The 26558-nt window shown below is 44.8% G+C and overlaps 1 protein-coding gene across 1 annotated transcript; it reads right to left on the bottom strand.

The window, feature by feature from the left end:
• Positions 1-819: 819 nt before the first annotated feature.
• On the bottom strand, positions 820-14818 carry LOC309560889 (uncharacterized protein; the record flags this gene model as incomplete). Its single annotated transcript, XM_082264573.1, has 9 exons — positions 14765-14818; positions 14569-14682; positions 8208-9878; positions 5631-5730; positions 3182-3330; positions 2854-2966; positions 2538-2627; positions 1583-1705; positions 820-1011 (listed from the first exon to the last, which is right to left on the bottom strand). The coding sequence occupies exons 1-9, from the start codon at positions 14811-14813 to the stop codon at positions 820-822; spliced, it is 2601 nt and encodes an 866-aa protein (XP_082120699.1). The 5' UTR covers positions 14814-14818.
• Positions 14819-26558: the final 11740 nt, after the last annotated feature.

The following is a 26558-nucleotide window of genomic DNA, read 5'->3' as shown; positions in this document are numbered from 1 at the left end:
GCCTTGATCAGACTTTCAACGCTCTTCTTCATTCTTCATTCTTCTTTTTTCATTCTTCAATCTACTCGGGGGACCCCTCAGGTTACCCCTGTGAACAAAGAGCTGCCGCTTTCATTTAGATTTCAGGCCGCCTCCGTTCCTTGCTTTAGGCGTAGCGCTCCGCCATTACATCTATTGGTAATTCCTTGGCGCCGGTGCCTCCCGGCCCTGTATGGGGTTTCAAATAAGCATTTATGATCATGTGACCGCCGTGATTGGCTGTGACAGCGGTCACATGGTCGGAAAGCTCACAATTTCAAGCAGCGATCCGGAGCTTTCCGTAACTTTGCCGGGAGCGTGCCGGGAGCGCGCAGGGCGCGCGTTCTCGGCACAGCTGTGTCTACATTCTGGTATGCAAATATGCGGCCTCTCGGCGACAAGGCCCACCCACTAAGAGGGCGCATATTTGCTTACTATCGGTGCCAAGGAGTTAAACAATAAGATCCTGTGGGGGTTCCACCCCCCCAAAACTGAACATAAAGTTTTGTCTGTATTTGGGCTGAATAAAGGGAAACATTGTATCTGATTTCATATATTGAACCCGGACATTAATAAAGAGATCAACATAAACCCGCCCCTCCAATTTCCTTCCCCCTCCCCCCAATACCCAGGACTGATACAGAGAAAAGGAGGGACAACTTAATTAGAAAAATAATAATTTATTCATCTAAAATAGATATATATACATTTCTATATTTACAGAACAATCCAGCCATAGAATTCACTTTATTATAAAAAAAAAAAATACAAATGAATAAATAATAATTCCTATCCATGTGATCATTCTTCATCCATCGTAAAGCCGCCATTGGCATGTGACTGCCCGCCGCCATCTTGGCGGTTCGTTTTCTCTCCTGGCTGCCCATTGGGTTCCATTGACTGTCCTGTGAGATCTTCTATAGAAGGACTGAAGCCGCCATTGATGTGACCCCGCTGGTGCTTCTCCTGGACCCGGCCCAAGATCTCCAAAACCTGAACACAGGGAACCAAGGAACATTTCAATAAATGGAAACCCTCCCCCACTCCATCCAAAACAAATAAAATGTCGGCTCTGCATGCTGTGTGCTTGAAGGAAAAGAGGTTTAACCTCTACTCATGGAAAGGCCTCTTTACAGTAAGAGCTGTGAAAGCATGGAATAGACTTCCATGAAGCTCAGTAGATTCCTTCAATAAATACGGGATGTGTTTCTGAATGTACAAAATATAACCAGCTATGGATAAAAGGAGAGAAGTCTGTAGATTGTTGATCCGGGAAATATCCCATTGGCTTAGGAGGATCAGGAAGAAGTATTTTTTCCTAGTTTTAGGGAGTCAGAATGTCCCCGGAATGGGACACGTCTTCTAGTTAGAAGGACATGAAACCACATTAGCACAGGGAGAGCATGCATACTCCATGCAGACGGTATCCTGACCAGCACCCCAGTGCTGCAAATCAGAAGTGCCGACCACTGAGCCGGTTCTATCTGTACACTATTAGTCCATGACATATTATAATGGATCCTGAAGAGATGAGCGTCTGTTTGTGTTCTGACATCCCATTTACCTGCGACTTGGGAACGATCCCGACTCTGAAGAACGCAACGTCTCCAGATTCCAGTTTGGTGCAATTCACCACGGTGGAGGCGATATTTTCCGGAGACGCTCCGTCACACAAGACTCCATCAACCTGAAATTACACAATGTACTGTCCGTCAGTCTGTCTGTCTTATAATTTCCCTTTGAATAAAGTATTCTGACTGTGATTGCCTCCTTCTGTCTGTCTTACCTTGTCTGTGTCTGTCTTTACTGTCTGTCTTACCATCTGTCTGTCTGTCTTTACCGTCTGTCTGTCTTACCATCCTGTCCATCTGTCTCTACTGTCCTTCCTGTCTTTTCTGTCTGTCTGTACTGTCTGATTACCATCTGTCTGTCTGTCTGTACTGTCTGTCTTATCTATGTCTGTCTGTCTGTACTGTCTGTCTTATCTATGTGTGTCTGTCCGTCTGTCTGTCTGTACTGTCTGTCTTATCTATGTGTGTCTGTCTGTACTGTCTGTCTTATCTATGTGTGTCAGTCCGTCTGTCTGTCTGTACTGTCTGTCTTATCTATGTGTGTCTGTCCGTCTGTCTGTCTGTACTGTCTGTCTTATCTATGTGTGTCTGTCCGTCTGTCTGTCTGTACTGTCTGTCTTATCTATGTGTGTCTGTCTGTACTGTCTGTCTTATCTATGTGTGTCTGTCCGTCTGTCTGTCTGTACTGTCTGTCTTATCTATGTGTGTCTGTCTGTACTGTCTGTCTTATCTATGTGTGTCAGTCCGTCTGTCTGTCTGTACTGTCTGTCTTATCTATGTGTGTCTGTCCGTCTGTCTGTCTGTACTGTCTGTCTTATCTATGTGTGTCTGTCCGTCTGTCTGTCTGTACTGTCTGTCTTATCTATGTCTGTACTGTCTGTCTTATCTCTCTGTGTCTGTCTGTCTGTCTATGGTGTCAGTGATGGGACACCTGAGTGTAGCGCTCACCTTCTCTCCCAGCTTGGCGTAGACCTGGTTGTGGTGCGTTGTATCGGCTTCTCCTGACGGATTGGCGGAAGTCACTGCAATGGGGCCAACCTGAAATATAAAAGATTTATAATAAAAGTCTGGAATTATCCTGTATGAATATTCGGTGATTTCTCCGGGTCATTGACTATTTGTATCATTTCATATTTTACTTCTATATATATTTTACATCATCCACAAAAAAAATAAAGAAGTCTAACATCAAATTAAAAAATGAGTCCAGAAGAATTATTTTCTTCCATTTTTATATGATTTGTAAGATTGGAATTTCTCCTACCATGTCGATGAGGTGGGTGGTAACTGTACAGTCCGGGATTCGAATGGCGATGCTCTGGGGGGTTCCGATGTACTTTGAAGAGTCCTTAGCACCCAAGACATCCAACCACGGTCCTGGGAGAGAACAGAACATTATATTTTATAGAAATCTCATTTAGAGGTCGGTATTTATCATCTTCATAGACTTCTATTGTCTTTTATATATAAAGTGTTCATATATTATACATCACAATGCAGAGACATGGGGGGAGGGGGGAGGTAGACCGACATTATCTTGTAATCTACAAACATGGCCGTATAGTCTGGACTGAACTGTAGAAACTCCTTACCTCTTGGGATCACCAGGCTGATGGATGAGGGCCAAGCAGCCTCCATGAAGTCCCATAACAAAGGACTGAACAGATGCCTGGCCGGTTCTAACTGCTGTAAGCTGGAAATCCACAGAGACATGGGCCGGTCCTGAGCCTGCCGTTTCGTCCTGCAGAAGAAAAAGGGCAGAAAATGTTGGGGGATGTCAACGTTCAACAAACTTCAAAGAACGATTCCTCCTCTAGGATCCAGTCTTCAGTTAAGCTGGACAAGAAGTCCACAATGGGTGGCCAACAACACGAATAACATGCAATATACTGGGCAGAAATACAGTGGAGACTGATATCAAAGAATTACATCAACAGCACTTCCTAGGCTCATGTCTAGGACTGGACAAATAAAGAAGTTGGGAACTTGATGATGCCAAATTTGTAAAGCCAAGCTAATGATGCCAAACTGGTAAAGCCAAGCCAATGATACCAAGCCAATGATACCAAGCCAATGATACCAAGCTAATGACGCCAAACTGGTAATGCCAAGCCAATGACACCAAGCCAAAGATGCCAAGCCAATGATGCCAAACTGGTGATGCCAAACTGGTGATGCCAAGTCAATGATACCAAGCTAATGATGCTAAGCTGTTGTTTTCAAGCCAATGATACCAAGCTAATGATGCCAAACTGGTGATGCCAAGCCAATTATACGAAGTCAATGATGCCAAACTAGTGATACCAAGCCAAAGATGCCAAGCCAATGATACCAAGCTAATTATGCCAAACTGGTGATGCCAAGCTAATGATGCCAAACTGGTGATACCAAGCCAATGATGCCAAGCCAATGGTACCAAGCCAAGGATGCCAAACTGGTAATTCCATGCCAATGATTCTCAAGCCAATGGTATCAAACCAATGATGGCAAACTGGTGATGCCAAGTCAATGATATCAAGCTAATGATGCTAAACTGTTGTTTTCAAGCCAATGATACCAAGCTAATGATGCCAAACCGGTGATGCCAAGCCAATGATACAAAGTCAATGATGCCAAACTAGTGATACTAAGGCCAAAGATGCCAAGCCAATGATACCAAGCTAATTATGCCAAACTGGTGATGCCAAGCTAATGATACCAAGCTAATGATGCCAAACTGGTGATACCAAGCCAATGATGCCAAGCCAATGGTACCAAGCCAATGATGCCAAACTGGTGATACCATGCCAATGATTCTCAAGCCAATGGTATCAAACCAATGATGTCAAACTGGTGATGCCAAGCCAATGGTACCAAGCTACTAAGATGCATCAAAAAGGCAACCTCATCACCGGCAAGTCTTTGGAAAATGTTTCTCTTGACTAAGCAGAATATTTTTCTCAATCTCTTTCATTTTTCTGTGTTGTGCGGACACCAATTATTTTACAGTTTACTTTTAATCTTTAGATCTATTTTATAATGAAAAATGAAAAAAGCAAAATGTGGTATATAAGGTAGCTTACTGACTTCTGTCAAACCTGTTTTGTACCCATACAAGGAGGATAATCGCACTACGGAGGGCATGTTCAGCATGTTAAATTGACTTTATGTTGGGATTCGAACCTGTGACCAACTACATCCCAGGCGGTAGCCCTGTTTACTAGGCTACCGTCCTCTCTGAACATTCCTCCCTAAAGCCTATTATTCAACCTTAGTCTTGCCAAGCCTTGCTCATCACCCTTGATTCCCCACACCTGGTACTTCCCTATATAAGTCCAGCCCCTTGCACTCCAGCTTGCTGATTATTGAGCTCCTGAGCCTTGATCAAGCTTCTCCTCATCTGTTGCTCTTATCTACTACCACAAATCCACTGCTGACCAGGAATTGACTACTGACTACTCTTCTGCTTTGTCCCTACCTCCGTTGCTGATCCGGATTGTCTGACCACGCTTACTGCTGGCCGCCCCGACCTTTGGCTCGTCTGACTTCCCTCCGGACCGAACCTGCACTCTGCCTGGCTGGGTGATCCTTGGGACCGCGACCTGGTGTTAGCTTGCAGCGCAGTATATCCCCACCATCAGGGGCTCTAATGAAAACCAGCTAGCACTTAGTTTCCGCACCTCAGATGAACCCGTGTCCTCATCAGAGTACTATGCGGTGTCCATCTGGTATCCAGCACTGCCACCACCATAGCCAACCCGGATTGTCTGACCACGCCTCTGCCAGACTTCCTGCACCTACTACCTGCCTGCGGTCCCTGCCACTGGGCTCCACTCCTACCTCCGGCCAGCAGTCCTCTGACTCAGGTGAGCCTGTAGGATTGTTACACTTTACTATGTCAATCATTATCAAAGTGGTTGGTCTGTTGCTCAGCACAATGCTCAGCGTGTTTTAGGACTACAACCTCCAGTATATGCTGATATTGTGAACAATAAGCAATGGTCACCATAATGGGTGAGACGTCACTACTTCACATATACATTGTTACATTGTAGGACGTACTTGTATGCTCGCTCCACTGCTTCAGGCTGATTGCACGCTGCTACCAGGACATAGACCGTGTCAGTTGGAATGCCACAAATTCCTCCATTTTTCATGATTTCTGGGGAAGAAAATGGCAAAAAATATAAGAAACAAGATTTTCATTTCTGAGATGAAATGTATGATTTCTGCAGCTCTAGACATTGATCGTATCTGTCATATGTAAGACCTGCCTGTCCTTTTAAAGGCACCCATAGATGTGCGATGACCCAGGCAGATCGAGTGATGAACTTGTGTCTATGGAAAAGAGAATTTTTACTTTGCCAAGCCACATTCGAAAATAAATGTCACCAAAAAATGTAGGTTGACTAACTTAACCAACACCTAAAAAAACGGACTTCATAGGCTCAATGTGGGAGACCACACACATTTAAACACATGGATTAAAATACCAAAATAAAATGCGCTAACAAGATCCAAGTGATGGTCAAAATTTGAGGTAAATGCCCTACTACAGATGCCGGAAGTCTATGGATGAACAGAAAATAGGACGTAGATGTAGGGCCCTACTATTATATTGGGTCCTGAGGAAGCCAGAATTGGCAAAACGTTGACCTGGTGACCAAAAGTACACAGGCGCTACATCTATGTCCTGGTTGCTGTTTATTTATAGAGTTCCGGCATTTGTAGTAGAGCATCTACCTCACATTTTGTCCATCCCTTGGATCTAGTTGAATTAAAATACCGTAGGCCAAACGGTAAAATAAAATGCCCAAGATCCAAACGATGGACAAAATTTGAAGTACCGTGAATGCCTTACAACAGATGCTGGAAGTCTAGGCATAACAGAAAATAGGAAGTAGATGTAGCGTCTTCAAGTCACCAGGTCAATGGTTCACCAATTCTGGCTTCCTCAGGACCCTATATGGCTTCCTCAGGACCCTATATAATAGTAGGACCCTACATCTACGTCCTATTTGCCATTTATGTATAGACTTCCAGCTTCTGTAGAAGGGCATTTACTTCAACTTTTGAATATCACTTGGATCTTCTTCCGGGAATTTTATGTTGGTATTTGAATCCTTGTATTTTATTATATACAAATAAATATATTATGTTTTAGAAGTTTGTGTGTTCTCCCATATTGAGCCTATAATGTTTTTTGGGTGTTGGTTGTGTCTATGGAAAGTTCCAGACAGTGCTGGCTGCCTGCTGTTGGTGGGAAGGGTCTTGTGGACTGTGGACAGGTCAGAAAATACCTCTCGTCTATGCTGTTCGCTCCTGATAAATTATCCTGCACTGAGATAAACATGTATGGTTGGTAGAGGAGACCCAACAGAGTTATGTAGCACTGAAGGTGGTTGGATGGTGTAATACCAAACAACCATCCGTGCGAAGCAATTGGCAGTTTTAGTGTATTTATAATTTATTTATTGTTATCTTTGAAGTATTTTCTTTGAAGGATTTAATCCACCAAAACTGATCGCTGATCTTATGGGATGACAATGATGGTTTCCTCCTCTGATTTCTCTTATTTTATTGGGAATCCAGCTTAACTTGGCCTTGCAAATGTCTCTGACCCCCATCATTACAAAAACAACTCCCCTCCCCCATATAATATGTCAGCAAAATTGGATTCCATAAAGAGAGTGCGGTCTCCCTGGAAGTCCTGTAGAAGTTGGGTAGAGCGAAGTATTGAGGTTCGTAGATCTGGCTGCTGGATTCACCTTCTTGAGTTTTGGATGGAGTAGGGCAGTGATGGGGAACCTAGGCACCCCAGATGTTTTGAAACAACATTTCCCATGATGCTCAACTACACTGCAGAGTACAGGAGCATTATGGGAAACGTAGTTAAAAAAACATCTGGGGTGCCAAGGTTCCCCATCACTGGAGTGGGGAATGGTTAGAACATATCTCTATTTATAAATGTTCAAGTCAAACTTTTAATAAACGTTCCAGTGCCCCTCCCGCCCCCCACCCTTCATATTACCTTCAGTGCCCCTCCAGCTCCCCACCTTCCAGGCCCTTCATATTACCTTCAGTGCCCCTCCCGCCCCCCACCTTCCAGGCCCTTCATATTACCTTCAGTGCCCCTTCACGCCCCCCACCTTCCAGGCCCTTCATATTACCTTCAGTGCCCCTCCTGCCCCCCACCTTCCAGGCCCTTCATATTACCTTCAGTGCCCCTCCCGCCCCCCACCTTCCAGGCCCTTCATATTACCTTCTGTGCCCCTCCCACCCCCCACCTTCCAGGCCCTTCATATTTCCTTCAGTGCCCCTCCCGCTCCCCCCCACCTTCCAGGCCCTTCATATTACCTTCAGTGCCCCTCCCGCCCCCCACCTTCCAGGCCCTTCATATTACCTTCAATGCCCCTCCCGCTCCCCACCTTCCAGGCCCTTCATATTACCTTCAGTGCCCCTCCCGCCCCCCGCCTTCCAGGCCCTTCATATTACCTTCAGTGCCCCTCCCGCCCCCCGCCTTCCAGGCCCTTCATATTACCTTCAGTGCCCCTCCCGCCCCCCGCCTTCCAGGCCCTTTATATTACCTTCAGTGCCCCTCCCGCCCCCCACCCTTCATATTACCTTCTGTTGTCTTACCTGCGATTTGTCTGACAGAGCTGGTCCTGGAGGCGATCAGATGGGGGCACTTTGATCCATCATTGGAAAAGCCACTAATCTTAATAAATGGACTGCCAACTGGTATCTGGGGAGCCTCAATGGTGCTGTTGAAGAGAGTTGCAAGAAAGCAGTAGAAGCCAACAAGACCAAAGATAATGGTGACGGCGATGTCATAGCCCATTGGGAGAAGATTGATGGAATCGAGGAGGAAGCTGATTAGGATTAGCTGGAAGGTAAGCGAATATACTAGCCAGGCTTTAGAAAGGAAGAAAGTGCTGAAAACGATGAAAGTGTTGAAAAGCATGAAGCATATGATGCCCACTGCTGTGTTGAAGCCTGTGCTGTTGATGTAGATGCCACTATATCTGGAGATTCCCCAGATAACCCACATGACCCCATAGAGGATGAAGGCACTGCTTTCTAGCGTCTTACCACGGGAAAAAGCCACTGAGCCACAAATCAGATTATAAATCCCACCCGCAGCTACAACCCATGGCAGGACCACTGTGACCAAGGGGTCATCAGGATTGCCTGGCATTGTCATAGCAAAAACTGCCAATACGCTGGAGGCGTAGGCCAAGGCTTCAGCATCGCCATACTTGGAATGACCGAGGAAGGGCTCATGGCCGTCTTTATACTGACGAAGCCGGATACTTGTATTGTTCATAAACAGTTTCCTCATGGTGCCTTCACCGGTGGGGATCTTTGCTGGTGACTTTGCGTTGTATATACAGATCAGCAGCATAATGGCTGATACGATGTATATGGCGACACTGACCCCTTGGGATCCTCCATGGAAGAATCCACGTGGACTACAGGCCAGTGCAATGCAATAGGCAACATAGAAAAGTAAGTAGACTGACTGGGCAAGACTCTGAATACATGTGAAGATGGCAAGGACAAAAAATAGTATGGCAAAAACCACCAGAAATGGCAGAGGGTAGCTGAACCCACCCGTGTTCAGGATCTGATACAGCAATGAGAATCCTTCTGCATATCTCAGAATGGAGAAGAATGCAAAATGCGTGGCGTCCAGCGTACAATAGGAGCGGTATGACAGAATGCAGATGCCAGTCTGATAGACCGCTGCCATCCAAAGCCATGCCACCTGACCAACAAACAGCTGATCAATAATTCCCAGAAGTCTGCAGGCAAAGACACTGGAGGCCACCATATTGAGGATAAAAGACATGGCTGTAAGCGGCATGATGGGGGACCCCTGGGCTGGGCCTGGTTCCTTCATACTGCTAAGACCTGTGCCAGGTAAGCTCACCTTCCATGTACTATACAGGAACCTCCCACCAATAAAGTATAGACCAATCAGGGTAACAATCAGATAATTGCATGCAATAGCAGAAGAACCGACCCCCTTGTCATAGAAAGTCACCACCTCATGAATGCCAGATAGAGAAAGTGCAACCGCCATCAAAGCCAAGACCGCCTCCTGCTGGAGGATCCCCACTATACCAATGATGAGCAGCCCTACAAGGAACGCTAAGAGGCCGGGGACCATGGCGTCCTTCATATTGGGGGCAGAGAGGACATCATTTCCCTCCAGGAGAAGGTTCACCCCGGTGGAGCACCACATGGCGGATACTGTCCAATAGAAGGAGACCCACAGAGCTACATTCCGTCTGAGCTTCCGCACCCCTGAAAGACAAAATAACCATAAATAATGTATATACTCTATATATATATATTGTATATCGGGGAATTCTCCGCAATAGGAAGAAATAAATCAGAATGGAAGATTTCTGACCTTCATCTGATATGTAAAATATACCAAAAATTCTTTAAATTATAGGGGAAGCCAATCAGTCATCACTATAATAACCCCGGGTGATCCCGCCATGGAGGTCCTTAGTCAGGAACTTCCTGTTATAGGCTGACAACGCTTTGTCCCCGCCTCCTAACTGTCCTCCTGTGTTGTCACCCTGTCACATGATGAGGAATACAAGTGGCCATCACACATTACACAGACATGGTCCTCTGGGGTCACCATCAGGAAACCCACATTTGGAAAGGAAGGGTCCGGTGCGTCTTTGGTTCCCATTCAGGTGCAAATTTTAGACCTGATTGGTACCGGAATCAGTGAAGAGGAACGCACCGGACCCCTGCCGGGGACCCCACCTAACAACATTACCAAAGTAACAATGTATCTAAATTTCCACTTTCCAAAATATTCTGCTAAAAAGAAATGATTCTCCTCAATTCCCAGACAATGTGTCCAGAATATTGATCCCGAAATCCCAACCGACCCAAAACCGACTTCTTCATATCCACCTTCACATGCGATGCCTGCAAACTATTTTTAAATGAAATAAAAGAAAATTGTAAAACATTTCTCTTTGTTTAAAATGTGATAATGACTCTCCTCTTTCCAAAAAAATGTACCGTATTTTCCGGCGTATAAGACGACCCCCCTATTACTTGATCTACCGGTAATACTTATACTTAGGTTACCTTGGAGATATTCTACTCGGCGTATAAGACGACCTCCCATTTTTGGGGGATTTTTTTGAGGTTCAAAAGTAGTTTTATAAGCCAGAAAAAACAGTAAATAAAAAAACGAGTGTCCCCATTGGAAGATTTCCCCTCCATTCCTGGTCTGGGGACAACTCAAAATTCTGGTTTTTCTTTGACTTTTTCTTTTAGTGATAATGGAAAATATGATAAATAGAGAGGGGGAATCTCCCTAATGGGGAAACAGGCAATGATAAAAACCTGACAGAGGGTCTCATCTACCCCCTCCCCCTCCCCATCACCCAACACTAAAAAAAAGTTTTGCCTTTATTTATACTTTAAGCATAAAAGATGCCCCAGAGAGCCGAAATCTTTCCTTATCATCCAACAATAATCTCATCGTATTCAATGCCCAAGTGTATTTACTCATAAACTTTTATTATAATATAATATAATACAGGATAATATAATATAATATAATATAATATAATATAATATAATATAATATAATATAATACAGGATAATATAATATAATATAATATAATATAATATAATATAATATAATATAATATAATATAATATAATATAATACAGGATAATATAATATTGGATCATGCTTTGCTGGGGGCTTTCCCCTTCCTCTGGATCAACTGGGGGTATAGGAGTGTGTATATAGGAGTGTGTATAGGGGGTTGTGTATATAGGAGTGTGTATAGGGGATTGTGTATATAGGAGTGTGTATAGGGGATTGTGTATATAGGAGTGTGTATAGGGGATTGTGTATATAGGAGTGTGTATAGGGGATTGTGTATATAGGAGTGTGTATAGGGGATTGTGTATATAGGAGTGTGTATAGGGGATTGTGTATAGGGGAGTGTGTGTATAGGGGAGTGTGTGTATAGGGGAGTGTGTGTATAGGGGATTGTGTATATATGAGTGTGTATAGGGGATTGTGTATATAGGAGTGTGTATAGGGGATTGTGTATATAGGAGTGTGTATAGGGGAGTGTGTATAGGGGAGTGTGTATAGGGGAGTGTGTATAGGGGAGTGTGTATAGGGGATTGTGTATATAGGAGTGTGTATATAGAAGTGTGTATAGGGGATTGTGTATATAGGAGTGTGTATAGGGGATTGTGTATATAGGAGTGTGTATAGGGGATTGTGTATATAGGAGTGTGTGTATAAGGGGATTGTGTATATAGGAGTGTGTATAGGGGATTGTGTATATAGGAGTGTGTATAGGGGATTGTGTATATAGGAGTGTGTATAGGGGATTGTGTATATAGGATTGTGTATATAGGAGTGTGTATAGGGGATTGTGTATATAGGAGTGTGTATAGGGGATTGTGTATATAGGAGTGTGTATAGGGGATTGTGTATATAGGAGTGTGTATAGGGGAGTGTGTGTATAGGGGATTGTGTGTATAGGAGTGTGTGTATAGGGGATTGTGTATATAGGAGTGTGTATAGGGGAGTGTGTGTATAGGGGATTGTGTATATATGAGTGTGTATAGGGGATTGTGTATATATGAGTGTGTATAGGGGATTGTGTATATAGGAGTGTGTATAGGGGATTGTATATATAGGAGTGTGTATAGGGGATTGTGTATAGGGGAGTGTGTATAGGGGAGTGTGTATAGGGGATTGTGTATAAGGGGATTGTGTATAGGGGATTGTGTATATAGGAGTGTGTATAGGGGATTGTGTATATAGGAGTGTGTATAGGGGATTGTGTATATAGGAGTGTGTGTATAAGGGGATTGTGTATATAGGAGTGTGTATAGGGGATTGTGTATATAGGAGTGTGTATAGGGGATTGTGTATATAGGAGTGTGTGTATATGGGATTGTTTTCTTTTTTATTGGGTATTGGCTTTTATTGGTTGAACTAGATGGACTTGTATCTTTTTTCTACCTGATTAACTATGTACCTATGTAATATAGGATAATATATCATAAAATTAATACAGGCTCATATAATATAATATATATAATACAGGATAATATATATAATATGATATAATATAATATATATAATACAGGATAATATATATAATATGATATAATATAATATAGGATAACATAAAATTGGATTATGCTTTGCTGGGTTTTTTGCCTTCCTCTAGATCAACTGTGGGTATAGGAGTGTGTGTATAGGGGATTGTGTATATAGGGGAGTGTGTATAGGGGAGTGTGTATAGGGGATTGTGTATATAGGAGTGTGTGTATAGGGGAGTGTGTGTATAGGGGAGTGTGTGTATAGGGGATTGTGTGTATAGGGGATTGTGTATAGGGGAGTGTGTGTATAGGGGATTGTGTATATAGGAGTGTGTATAGGGGAGTGTGTGTATAGGGGAGTGTGTGTATAGGGGATTGTGTATATAGGAGTGTGTATAGGGGATTGTGTATATAGGAGTGTGTATAGGGGATTGTGTATATAGGAGTGTGTGTATAGGGGAGTGTGTGTATAGGGGAGTGTGTGTATAGGGGATTGTGTGTATAGGGGATTGTGTATAGGGGAGTGTGTGTATAGGGGAGTGTGTGTATAGGGGAGTGTGTGTATAGGGGATTGTGTGTAGGGGAGTGTGTATAGGGGATTGTGTATATAGGGGATTGTGTATATAGGAGTGTGTATAGGGGATTGTGTATAGGGGATTGTGTATATAGGAGTGTGTATAGGGGATTGTGTATATAGGAGTGTGTATAGGGGATTGTATATATAGGAGTGTGTATAGGGGATTGTGTATATAGGATTGTGTATAGGGGATTGTGTATATAGGAGTGTGTATAGGGGATTGTGTATATAGGAGTGTGTATAGGGGATTGTATATATAGGAGTGTGTATAGGGGATTGTGTATATAGGAGTGTGTATAGGGGAGTGTATATAGGGGATTGTGTATATAGGAGTGTGTATAGGGGATTGTGTGTATAGGGGATTGTGTATATAGGAGTGTGTATAGGGGATTGTGCATATAGGAGTGTGTATAGGGGATTGAGTGTGTATAAGGGATTGTGTATAGGGGATTGTGCATATAGGAGTGTGTGTATAGGGGAGTGTGTATAGGGGATTGTGTATATAGGAGTGTGTGTATAGGGGATTGTGTGTATAGGGGATTGTGTATATAGGAGTGTGTATAGGGGATTGTGTGTATATAGGAGTGTGTATAAGGGATTGTGTATAGGGGATTGTGTATAGGGGATTGTGTATAGGGGATTGTGTATAGGGGATTGTGTGTATATAGGAGTGTGTATAAGGGATTGTGCATATGGGATTGTGTATAGGGGAGTGTGTATAGGGGATTGTGTATATAGGAGTGTGTATAGGGGATTGTGCATATAGGAGTGTGTATAGGGGATTGTGTGTATAGGGGATTGTGTATATAGGAGTGTGTATAGGGGATTGTGTGTGTATATAGGAGTGTGTATAGGGGATTGTGTGTATATAGGAGTGTGTATAAGGGATTGTTGATAGGGGATTGTGTGTTTGTTTTCTATTTTTATTGGTTTATGGTTTTTATTGGTTGAACTAGATGGACTTGTGTCTTTTTTCAACCTGACTAATGATGTAATACAGGATAATATAATATAACAGAAGATTTATGTTGGTTCCGGGAGCCGCATTCTATATAATGTCTATATTCAGGCTGTATAGTAAATAAGGAGATGTTCCCCTCCGCACTATGTATAGTACAGGAGATCTATTCAGTAATGGACGCCCCGTCATTATATATATATATATATATATATTTATATATGTAGGAGGGAGATTTGGGGAAATTCTTGCACATGATTGGATGATTAAAGTGAACACAGCTCAGTGAATATTTCCCATTCCTTTAGTAAATTGGTGAATATTGTAAAGTATGCGCACTTACCTGCATAGGCCAAGATGGCGGCGAGGATGAGGAGCAGGACGCCCAGGGCGGACGCAGGGATGGCGGGTGAAGCTGCCGCTGAGCTGTAATGTTGTGAAGCCAAAAGTAAACTTCCTGCAAGGATATGAAGGAGGAAAATGTTACATTGTGTCCTACAATGCTGGGTGATAAGGGGTTAATATCAGGAGGAAAGTACCTGCACTGACAGCCAGGACACCGACACTGAGATACAGGGACTCCGTCATAGTGATCAGTGCCAGCTCAGTCCCTGTGTGATCTCTCCTTATATCAGTCCCTGTGTGATCTCTCCTTATATCAGTCCCCTGTGTGATCTCTCCTTATATCAGTCCCTGTGTGATCTCTCCTTATATCAGTCCCTGTGTGATCTCTCCTTATATCAGTCCCTGTGTGATCTCTCCTTATATCAGTCCCTGTGTGATCCCTCCTTATATCAGTCCCTGTGTGATCTCTCCTTATATCAGTCCCTGTGTGATCCCTCCTTATATCAGTCCCTGTGTGATCTCTCCTTATATCAGTCCCTGTGTGATCCCTCCTTATATCAGTCCCTGTGTGCTCGCTCACACATTTATATTAGTCCCTGTGTGGTCACACCCTCACCGGGCTCCAAACATTTCCTCCTCACTCTGCAATGATGTCACACTATTCAGTCTCTGGGAGTATTTCCCATTACTGATGCAGACATACAGTGCCTGTAAAAGTATTCACACCCCTGGAAATTTCCCACATTCTCTCATGTTACACCCAGAAATGTATTTTATTGGGATTTTATGTGATAGACCGACACAAAGTGGCCATAATTGTGAAGTGGAAGGAAAATGATAAATGATACAAATAAATCTGTGAAAAGTGTGGCTGCATTTGTATTCACCCCCCGGAGTCAATACTTTGTAGCTCCGCCTTTCCCTCCAATTACAGCTGGGAGTCTTTTTGGGGACGTCTCTACCAGCTTTGCACATCTAGAGAGGACATTTCTGCCCATTCTTCTCTGCAGAATATCTCATCTCTGTCAGATTGGATGGAGAGCGTCTGTGAGCAGCAATTTTCAAGTCTTGCCACAGATTCTCAATGGGATTTAGGTCTGGACTGTGACTGGGCCATTCTAACACATGAAACCATTCCATTGGAGCTCTGGCTGGATGTTTCGGGTCGTTGTCCTGCTGGAAGGTGAACCTCCGCCCCAGTCTCAAGTCTTTTCTTCTAAGATTTCCCTGTATTTGGCTCCATCCATCTTCCCATCAACTCTGACCAGCTTCCCTGTCCCTGCTGAAGAAAAGCATCCCCACACCATGATGCTGCCACCACCATGTTTCACAGTGGGGATGGTGTGTTCAGGGTGATGGGCAGTGTTAGTTTTCCCCCACATGGCTTCTCCCAAACTACAAACAGGACTTCTTATGGCTTTCTTCCACCAATGGCTTTCTTCTTCTCACTCTTCCATAAAGGGCAGATTTGTGGAGCGCACGACTAATAGTTGTCCTGTGGACAGATTCTCCCACCTGAGCTGTGGATCTCTGCAGCTCCTCCAGAGTTCCCATGAGCCTCTTGGCTGCTTCTCTGATGAATGCTCTCCTTGCCGGTCAGTTTAGGTGGACGGCCATGTCTTGGTAGGGGCCCGGCCGGTCAGTTTAGGTGGACGGCCATGTCTTGGTAGGATTGCGGTTGTGCCATACTCTTTCCATTTTCCCATGATGGATTGATCAGCGCTCCGTGAGATGGTCAAAGCTTGGGAGATTTTTTATAACCTAACCCTGCTTTACACTTCTCCACAACTTTATCCCTGACCTGTCTGGGGGGTTTCTTGGCCTTCATGATGCTGTTTGTTCACTAAGGTTCTCTAACAAACCTCTGAGGGCTTCACAGAACAGCTGAATTTATACTGAGATTACATTACACACAGGTGGACTCTATTTACTAATTAGGTGACTTCTGAAGGCAATTGGTTCCACTAGATTTTAGTTGGGGGTATCAGAGTAAAGGGGGGTGAATACAAATGCAGCCACACTTTTCACAGATTTATTTGTATCATTTATCATTTTCCTTCCACTTCACAATTATGGCCACTTTGTGTCGTCTATCACATAAAATCCCAATAAAATACATTTCTGGGTGTAACATGAGAAAATGGGGGAGATTTCAGGGGGTGTGAATACTTTTTCATGCACTGTATTCTCTCCTTGAATCATTTCTCTCGGGATTATTAATGTATTCGGAATCTTTATAATGATTTGAAGTGTTATCACGGCTTCCAATCGCTCTGGGGGGGGACAGTCCCGCACCTTGGACCTCAGTCCCGAGGATTCTGTGTCCCGGGAATGTCCCCCTTATTGGAGTTATTAATCATCTGTAGGGGGACCCCGGAGTGTGTACCTGAGGGGATCACCACTGCGGGTGGGCGGTTCCAGCATATTAGGGGTGGGGACAGAAAGAGGTTGGACTGCCCAGAAAGTGGGTCAGGTGTGGGCTGTAGGGGGCGGGGTCACACTGTCCCAGGGGCGGGGTCACACTGTCTGGGGGGCGGGGACTCATATGTCGGTAAGTATTCATAGAGTGCAATTCAGACCTTTCCTTGAAATGTGAATGAAAATTGGAAGATTTTAGAGACGTTTTTCATTTTAGGGGGGGGGGGGTGGGGTGATAATTGTTTTGGGGTACATTGGCCTTTAAATGTCTCTGGGGGGTTATGGAAGCGCCCCGCCTGTCCCCGATCTTCTCCCATACAGAACTCCTCCTCCTTATTATTCTACATTCATAGAAGGAAATAAAACAAAGAAAGACAAAAACAACAAATAAACAAGAAGGGGGAAATAACACAAAACACTGCGAGGAGGAGGGGGGGGGGGGAGGAGGGGGGGGGGAGGAGGAGAGGAGGAGGAGGGGGGGGTGAGGAGGAGGGGGAGAGGAGGAGGAGGGGGGAGAAGGGGGGTTGAGGAGGATGGGGGGGGGGGTGAGGAGGAGGGGGGGGTGAGGAGGAGAGGAGGAGGGGGGAGAAGGGGGGTTGAGGAGGAGGAGGGGGGGGAGTAGGAGGGGGAGGGGTGGAAGAGGGGGGAGAATGATGAGGCAGTGAATGTTTTACATGACAGTGAATGTGCGGTGAATGTCTGCGCTGGGAAATAAATTCACTTCATTCCTCATCATTGGATTCCAATAAAACTATCAGAGGAGATCCTAATATGACGCTCCTTGTTCAGGCATTTTGTGTTATGGGGTGATAACACCCTCCGCCCCCCAACCCCTCCCACAGATGGGTCCTAACCCCTCCCACAGATGGGTCCTAACCCCAACAGTAACCCTAACACTCCTCCTAACCTTAACCCTAACACTAGTCCTAACCTTTAACCCTAACACTAGTCCTAACCTTAACCCTAACACTAGTCCTAGCCCTAATAGTAATAGTAGCAGTAGTCCTAACCCTAAACTTGGAGCTAACCCTAACATTGACCCTAACACTAGTTCTAACCCTAATCTTACAGAGCTAACACTAGTTCTAATAAATAAAACTGTAACACTAATCCTAACCTAAACCTTAGGGTTGGATTAGTGTTAGGATTAGTTCTAACACTAATCCAACCCTAACAGTAATCCAAACACTAGTCCTAACCCCAAACACTAGTTGCACCCCAAACTTTAGAGCTAACCTTAAGACTAGTTCTTACCCTAACCTTAGAGCTAACCCTAACACTAGTCCAACTCTAACAGTAATCCTAACACTAGTCCTAACCCCAAACATATAACTAACCCTAACACTAGTCCTAACCCTACATAAAACCCTAACACTAGTCCTAACCTAAACCTTAGAGCTAACCCTAACACTAATCCCAACCCTAACCTTAGATCTAGCCCTAAAACTAGTCCCAACCATAACTTTAGAGCTAACCCTAACCTTAGACCTAACCCTAACACTAGACCCAACCCTAACCTTAGAGCTAACCCGAACACTAGTCCCAACCCTAACCATAGATCAAACCCTAACACTAGACCCAACCCTAACCTTAGAGCTAACCCTAACACTAGTCCCAACCATAACTTTAGACCTAACCCTAATACTAGACCCAACCCAAACTTTAAACCTAACCCTAACACTACTCCTAACCCTAACCTTAGAGCTAACCCTAACACTAGTCTCAACCATAACTTTAGACCTAACCCTAATACTAGACCCAACCCAAGCTTTAGACCTAACCCTAACACTTCTGCTAACCCTAACCTTAGAGCTAACACTAGTCCAACCCATAACTTTAGAGCTAACCCTAACACTAGTCCAACCCATAACTTTAGAGCTAACCCTAACATTAGACCTAACCCTAACACTAGACCCAACCCAAACATTAGACCTAACCCTAACACTAGTCCCAACCCAAGCTTTAGACCTTACCCTAACACTATTCCAAACCATAACCTTAGACCTAATCCTAACACTAGTCCCAACCCAAGCTTTAGACCTAACCCTAACACTAGACCCAAACCAAAATTTAGACCTAACCCTAACACTACTCCTAACCCTAACTTAGAGCTAACCCTAACACTAGACCCAACCCAAGCTTTAGACCTAAACCCTAACACTAGTCCCAACCCAAGCTTTAGACCTAAACCCTAACACTAGTCCCAACCCAAGCTTTAGACCTAAACCCAACACTAGTCCCAACCCAAGCTTTAGACCTAAACCTAACACTAGTCCCAACCCAAGCTTTAGACCTAAACCTAACACTAGTCCCAACCCTAACCTTAGAGCTAACCCTAACACTAGTCTCACCCATAAGTTTAGAGCTAACCCTAACACTAGTCCCAACCCAAGCTTTAGACCTAACCCTAACACTAGACCCAACCCAAACATTAGACCTAACCCTAACACTAGTCCCAACCCAAGCTTTAGACCTAAACCTAACACTAGTCCCAACCCAAACATTAGACCTAAACCTAACACTAGTCCCAACCCAAACATTAGACCTAACACCAGTCCCAAAACAAGCTTTAGACCTAACACTAGTCCCAACCATAACCTTAGAGCTAACCCTAACACTAGTCCCTACCCAAGCTTTAGACCTAACCCTAACACTAGACCCAAACCAAAATTTAGACCTAAACCTAACACTACTCCTAACCCTAACTTAGAGCTAACCCTAACACTAGTCCCAACCCAAGCTTTAGACCTAAACCCTAACACTAGTCCCAACCCAAGCTTTAGACCTAAACCCTAACACTAGTCCCAACCCAAGCTTTAGACCTAAACCCTAACACTAGTCCCATCCCAAGCTTTAGACCTAACCCTAACACTAGTCCCAACCCAAGCTTTAGACCTAACCCTAACACTAGTCCCAACCCAAGCTTTAGACCAAACCCCAACACTAGACCCAACCCAAACATTAGACCTAACCCTAACACTAGTCCCATCCCAAGCTTTAGACCTAACCCTAACACTAGTCCCAACCCAAGCTTTAGACCAAACCCCAACACTAGACCCAACCCAAACATTAGACCTAACCCTAACACTAGTCCCATCCCAAGCTTTAGACCTAACCCTAACACTAGTCCCAACCCAAGCTTTAGACCTAACCCTAACACTAGTCCCAACCCAAGCTTTAGACCTAACCCTAACACTAGTCCCAACCCAAGCTTTAGACCAAACCCCAACACTAGACCCAACCCAAACATTAGACCTAACCCTAACACTAGTTCCAACCCAAGCTTTAGACCAAACCCCAACACTAGACCCAACCCAAGCTTTAGACCTAACCCTAACACTAGTCCCAACCCAAGCTTTAGACCTAACCCTAACACTAGTCCCAACCCAAGCTTTAGACCAAACCCCAACACTAGACCCAACCCAAACATTAGACCTAACCCTAACACTAGTCCCATCCCAAGCTTTAGACCTAACCCTAACACTAGTCCCAACCCAAGCTTTAGACCAAACCCCAACACTAGACCCAACCCAAGCTTTAGACCAAACCCCAACACTAGACCCAACCCAAACATTAGACCTAACCCTAACACTAGTCCCATCCCAAGCTTTAGACCTAACCCTAACACTAGTCCCAACCCAAGCTTTAGACCTAACCCTAACACTAGTCCCAACCCAAGCTTTAGACCAAACCCCAACACTAGACCCAACCCAAACATTAGACCTAACCCTAACACTAGTCCCATCCCAAGCTTTAGACCTAACTCTAACACTAGTCCCAACCCAAGCTTTAGACCTAACCCTAACACTAGTCCCAACCCAAGCTTTAGACCAAACCCCAACACTAGACCCAACCCAAACATTAGACCTAACCCTAACACTAGTCCCATCCCAAGCTTTAGACCTAACCCTAACACTAGTCCCAACCCAAGCTTTAGACCTAACCCTAACACTAGTCCCAACCCAAGCTTTAGACCAAACCCCAACACTAGACCCAACCCAAACATTAGACCTAACCCTAACACTAGTCCCATCCCAAGCTTTAGACCTAACTCTAACACTAGTCCCAACCCAAGCTTTAGACCTAACCCTAACACTAGTCCCAACCCAAGCTTTAGACCAAACCCCAACACTAGACCCAACCCAAACATTAGACCTAACCCTAACACTAGTCCCATCCCAAGCTTTAGACCTAACCCTAACACTAGTCCCAACCCAAGCTTTAGACCTAACCCTAACACTAGTCCCAACCCAAGCTTTAGACCAAACCCCAACACTAGACCCAACCCAAACATTAGACCTAACCCTAACACTAGTTCCAACCCAAGCTTTAGACCTAAACCTAACACTATTCCTTACCCTAACCGTAGATCTAACCCTAACACTAGTGATATCCCTAACCCTCGGCTTATAAGGAAAGTGATGTGATTGGCCGGGCTGGGCAAAATGGCCTCCAGCTTTGAAGGGGAATTTTTTGGCTCTTAATTTAATTCCAACAAAATGTTTGGCTGCAGTTGGTAGTTTTGCAGTGAGGAAAAGTTTGGTAAAACCGTCTCCTTACCTCTAATAAAGACTTATATGGGGGGCCATGAGGGCTTTTTCTGTGTTTTGGGGTCCCAGCGGCCATGAGAAATATCCCTCAGACAGTTCATTAGGAAATTCCTCCTCTCCTGACACCTCACCTTTATCACAGAGAATTGTCCCCGGGTGTGATCCCTCCTCACGTATCTCCGCAGATAACGTCTATGAGGTCATCAGTCTCTCCCCTTACATCACAGCCGGCGCTCCGATTATTTTTAGGTTTTATGATTCCTTTATCTGTTATGGAGATTATTATTACACATTACACCTCTAGGCTTCCTCAGAATTCCAATAGGGAAGGACAATCACCCTCAGCATTGAGAAGGGAAGGACAACCACCCTCAGCATTGAGAGGGGAAGGACAATCACCCTCAGCATTGAGAAGGGAAGGACAATCACCCTCAGCATTGAGAGGGGAAGGACAATCACCCTCAGCGTTGAGAAGGGAAGGACAATCACCCTCAGCGTTGAGAAGGGAAGGACTATCACCCTCAGCATTGAGAGGGGAAGGACAATCACCCTCAGCATTGAGAAGGGAAGGACAATCACCCTCAGCATTGAGAATGGAAGGACAATCACCCTCAGCATTGAGAAGGGAAGGACAATCACCCTCAGCATTGAGAAGGGAAGGACAATCACCCTCAGCATTGACCTAGATGGATAGGGACCCCCAAATTTCCAGCTCAGCCAATCCCCTCTCATAGTAGCCTAATGACTTTCACAGCTGCTGCTAGAGGAGTGAGACTCCAGGAAAAAGTTGTTGATTCATAATATCAGAAATCTGGAACAAAGTCTCCTTTACCTGAAACACTTTACAATACAAATGATTGATGGATGCGGAGAGATAAAATAGAAGTTGTCTTTCCTGGGAACAGCCCAGCGCCCCGGTCACCCCGACATCCAATCACAACTCTGATTTTATCAACACAAAATATATAATAAAATATAACCAAGCGATACAAAGTTGTGTTTTATTTCCTGAGAAGAGGAGGAATTCCCGGGCACACCGGTCACCCCGATATCCAATCAAAGTTCTATCAAAACAAAATCTAATAAAATAGAAGAAAGAGATACAAAGTTCTATTTTATCTCCTGCAATTCCGGCTCACCCTAAAATCCAATACAAATAAGATTATTTATTATTATTATTATTATTATTTATGAATACAGAGACAAAATCTATTAATATATATCTAATAATATATAACAAAGAGATACAAAGTTGTCATCAATTTCCTGAGAAGAGGAATTTCTGGGCACCCCCTGCAACTCCGATGTCCAATACAAATAAATGATTTATGAATAAAAAAGACAAAATCTAGTAAAATAGAAGAAAGAGATACAAAGTTGTGTTTTTATTTCCTGGAGCTTCCGGTCATCTTGTTCCTCCTGGTGTCTCCCTGGTTATCCTGGTGTCACCCTGGTTATCCTGGTGTCACCCTGGTTATCCTGGTGTCACCCTGGTTATCCTGGTGTCTCCCTGGTTATCCTGGTGTCACCCTGGTTATCCTGGTGTCTCCCTGGTTATCCTGGTGTCTCCCTGGTTATCCTGGTGTCTCCCTGGTTATCCTGGTGTCTCCCTGGTTATCCTGGTGTCACCCTGGTTATCCTGGTGTCACCCTGGTTATCCTGGTGTCTCCCTGGTTATCCTGGTGTCTCCCTGGTTATCCTGGTGTCACCCTGGTCATCCCGGTGTCTCCCTGGTTATCCTGGTGTCACCCTGGTCATCCTGGTGTCACCCTGGTCATCCTGGACTAACCCTGGTCATCCTGGTGTCACCCTGGTCATCCTGGTGTCTCCCTGGTTATCCTGGTGTCACCCTGGTTATCCTGGTGTCTCCCTGGTCATCCTGGTGTCACCCTGGTCATCCTGGTGTCACCCTGGTTATCCTGGTGTCACCTTGGTCATCCTGATGTCTCCGTCTCCCTGGTCATCCTGGACTAACCCTGGTCATCCTGGTTGCCAGCCTGGTCATCCTGATGTCTCCGTCTCCCTGCTCATCCTGGTGTCACCCTGGTCATCCTGGACTAACCCTGGTCCTCCTGGTTTCTCCCTGGTCATCCTGGACTAACCCTGGTCCTCCTGGTGTCTCCCTGGTCATCCTGGTGTCACCCTGGTCATCCTGGTGTCACCCTGGTCATCCTGGACTAACCCTGGTCATCCTGGTGTCACCCTGGTCATCCTGGTGTCTCCCTGGTTATCCTGGTGTCTCCCTGGTTATCCTGGTGTCACCCTAGTCATCCTGGTGTCTCCCTGGTTATCCTGGTGTCACCCTGGTCATCCTGGTGTCTCCCTGGTTATCCTGGTGTCTCCCTGGTTATCCTGGTGTCACCCTGGTCATCCTGGTGTCACCCTGGTCATCCTGGTGTCACCCTGGTCATCCTGGACTAACCCTGGTCATCCTGGTGTCACCCTGGTCATCCTGGTGTCACCCTGGTTATCCTGGTGTCACCCTGGTTATCCTGGTGTCTCCCTGCTCATCCTGGTGTCACCCTGGTCATCCTGGACTAACCCTGGTCCTCCTGGTTTCTCCCTGGTCATCCTGGACTAACCCTGGTCATCCTGGTGTCTCCCTGGTCATCCTGGTGTCACCCTGGTCATCCTGGTGTCACCCTGGTCATCCTGGACTAACCCTGGTCATCCTGGTGTCACCCTGGTCATCCTGGTGTCTCCCTGGTTATCCTGGTGTCTCCCTGGTTATCCTGGTGTCACCCTGGTCATCCTGGTGTCTCCCTGGTTATCCTGGTGTCACCCTGGTCATCCTGGTGTCTCCCTGGTTATCCTGGTGTCTCCCTGGTTATCCTGGTGTCACCCTGGTCATCCTGGTGTCACCCTGGTCATCCTGGACTAACCCTGGTCATCCTGGTGTCACCCTGGTCATCCTGGTGTCACCCTGGTCATCCTGGTGTCACCCTGGTTATCCTGGTGTCACCCTGGTTATCCTGGTGTCTCCCTGCTCATCCTGGTGTCTCCCTGGTCATCCTGGTGTCTCCCTGGTCATCCTGGTGTCACCTTGGTCATCCTGATGTCTCCGTCTCCCTGGTCATCCTGGTGTCACCCTGCTCATCCTGGTGTCTCCCTGCTCATCCTGGTGTCTCCCTGCTCATCCTGGTGTCTCCCTGCTCATCCTGGTGTCTCCCCGGTCATCCTGGCCCTTCGAATGGAACCAAAAGCCCTCTAAATCTCTACTATCTGTATAAATGTAAAGTCTTTTGGTAGCTCACAGGCTTTGCTAAATCATGGCGCTCGTCTTCTTGAGCTGGAGAAGAAGGATCCAATGACTCTGAATACAGAGCGTCCTTTTGGGTGATAATCGCCAGGAAAAGGAACACTTCATTTCACAATTCACACAAATACATAAATAAAAATTACCGACAGAAAAATCATCAGTCAGATGAAAATCTATGAGACAGCTTGACTGGAGGTGGCATTGATCCTGACGGGGTGTGTGGATTTGATGTGATGGCTCTGTTATATTTTACATTGTATTTATTTCTCTCACATCATGGACTGCACATCAACTTATTATCACACCTTTAGATTTCATCTAAATTCCAATGTATCCCATCCTTGGCTTTGTTCTGTATTGTGGCGGTTGTATTTTAATTATCACCCTCATCTTAGTCTAAACGAACCCCATATTACAAGTTTTCCAATAACCTGTATTTTATTTCCAACCAAAAGGTTGTCTAAATCAATAAAAATATATCTGTATTATAAATAAAATTGTTACCATGACATCAGAAAGTAATCCTCGAGTGATCATCTCAATATCACAACCAGTGCCGGGGGAAGAGGCACTCCAGCACCCAGAGCAAAGATGCCAAACTGCAACCCCCCCCCCCCCCTCTTCCCTTAGGGTGAAGGTCAGGGCGCCCCCATCCCTGCAATAAACCATTGCGCACAGGGCAGCCGTCCCTCCTGCCCACCCCTTGTCCCGGCCCTGATCCCAACCCAATTCCAATATTCTTACAGATATAACTCCTTACTTTTTTTCCTAATTTCCACTAACAAAGGATATTTAATATGTGTTATTCTATAACAGTGATGGGGAACCTTGGCCCCCCAGATGTTTTGGAACTACATTTCCCACAATGCTCAACTACACTGCAGAGTGCATTAACACCATGGGACATGTAGTTCCAAAACATCCGGGGGGCCAAGGTTCCCCATCACTGTTCTATACTGTGTGCAATTTTCTCAACGTAACCTTCATTTTACCATTCTGTTTGTGAAACAGATTCACAATAACTGCGATCACATTGTTAATCAATAGATGAATCACCCGGCACATATTGGTATGATATAGGTGTAGTCATATCATAGGTGACCTTGTCAGATATCACTGATGTCTCATCCTAGTACAAGGGGGGGGGGGGGGGGATCACGTCTGCACAGAGCTAACATGACACACACAAGATGTAGAACGAAATATATAAAAATATAGAGAGATATACAAAATAAAAAAGAGGAAAGAGATACAAAGTTGTATTTTGTTTCCTGAGAAGAAGTGACATTTCTGGGCACACCGGTCACCCTGATGTCCAATAAAAATTAATTATGAATTTAAAAAAAAGAGAAAATAAAATAAAATAAAACAAAAATACAAAGTTGTAATTATTTTCCATAATTCCTGGTCATCTTGGTGTCACCCTGGTGTCACCCTGGTCACCCTGGTCATCCTGGTCACCCTGGACTAACACTGGATATTTAATATGTGTTATTCTATAACAGTGATGGGGAACCTTGGCACCCCGGATGTTTTGGAACTACATTTCCCACAATGCTCAACTACACCGCAGAGTGCATTAACACCATGGGACATGTAGTTCCAAAACATCTGGGGGGCCAAGGTTCCCCATCACTGTTCTATACTGTGTGCAATTTTCTCAATGAACCTTCATTTTATTATTCTGCTTGGGAAACAGATTCACAATAACTGCGATCACATTGTTAATCAATAGATTAATCACCCGGCACATATTGGTAT

This window comes from Pelophylax lessonae (assembly GCF_965119305.1).
Source record: "Pelophylax lessonae genome assembly, chromosome: 7".
Lineage (NCBI taxonomy): Eukaryota > Metazoa > Chordata > Amphibia > Anura > Ranidae > Pelophylax > Pelophylax lessonae.
This window is presented reverse-complemented; position numbering and strand designations above follow the sequence as displayed.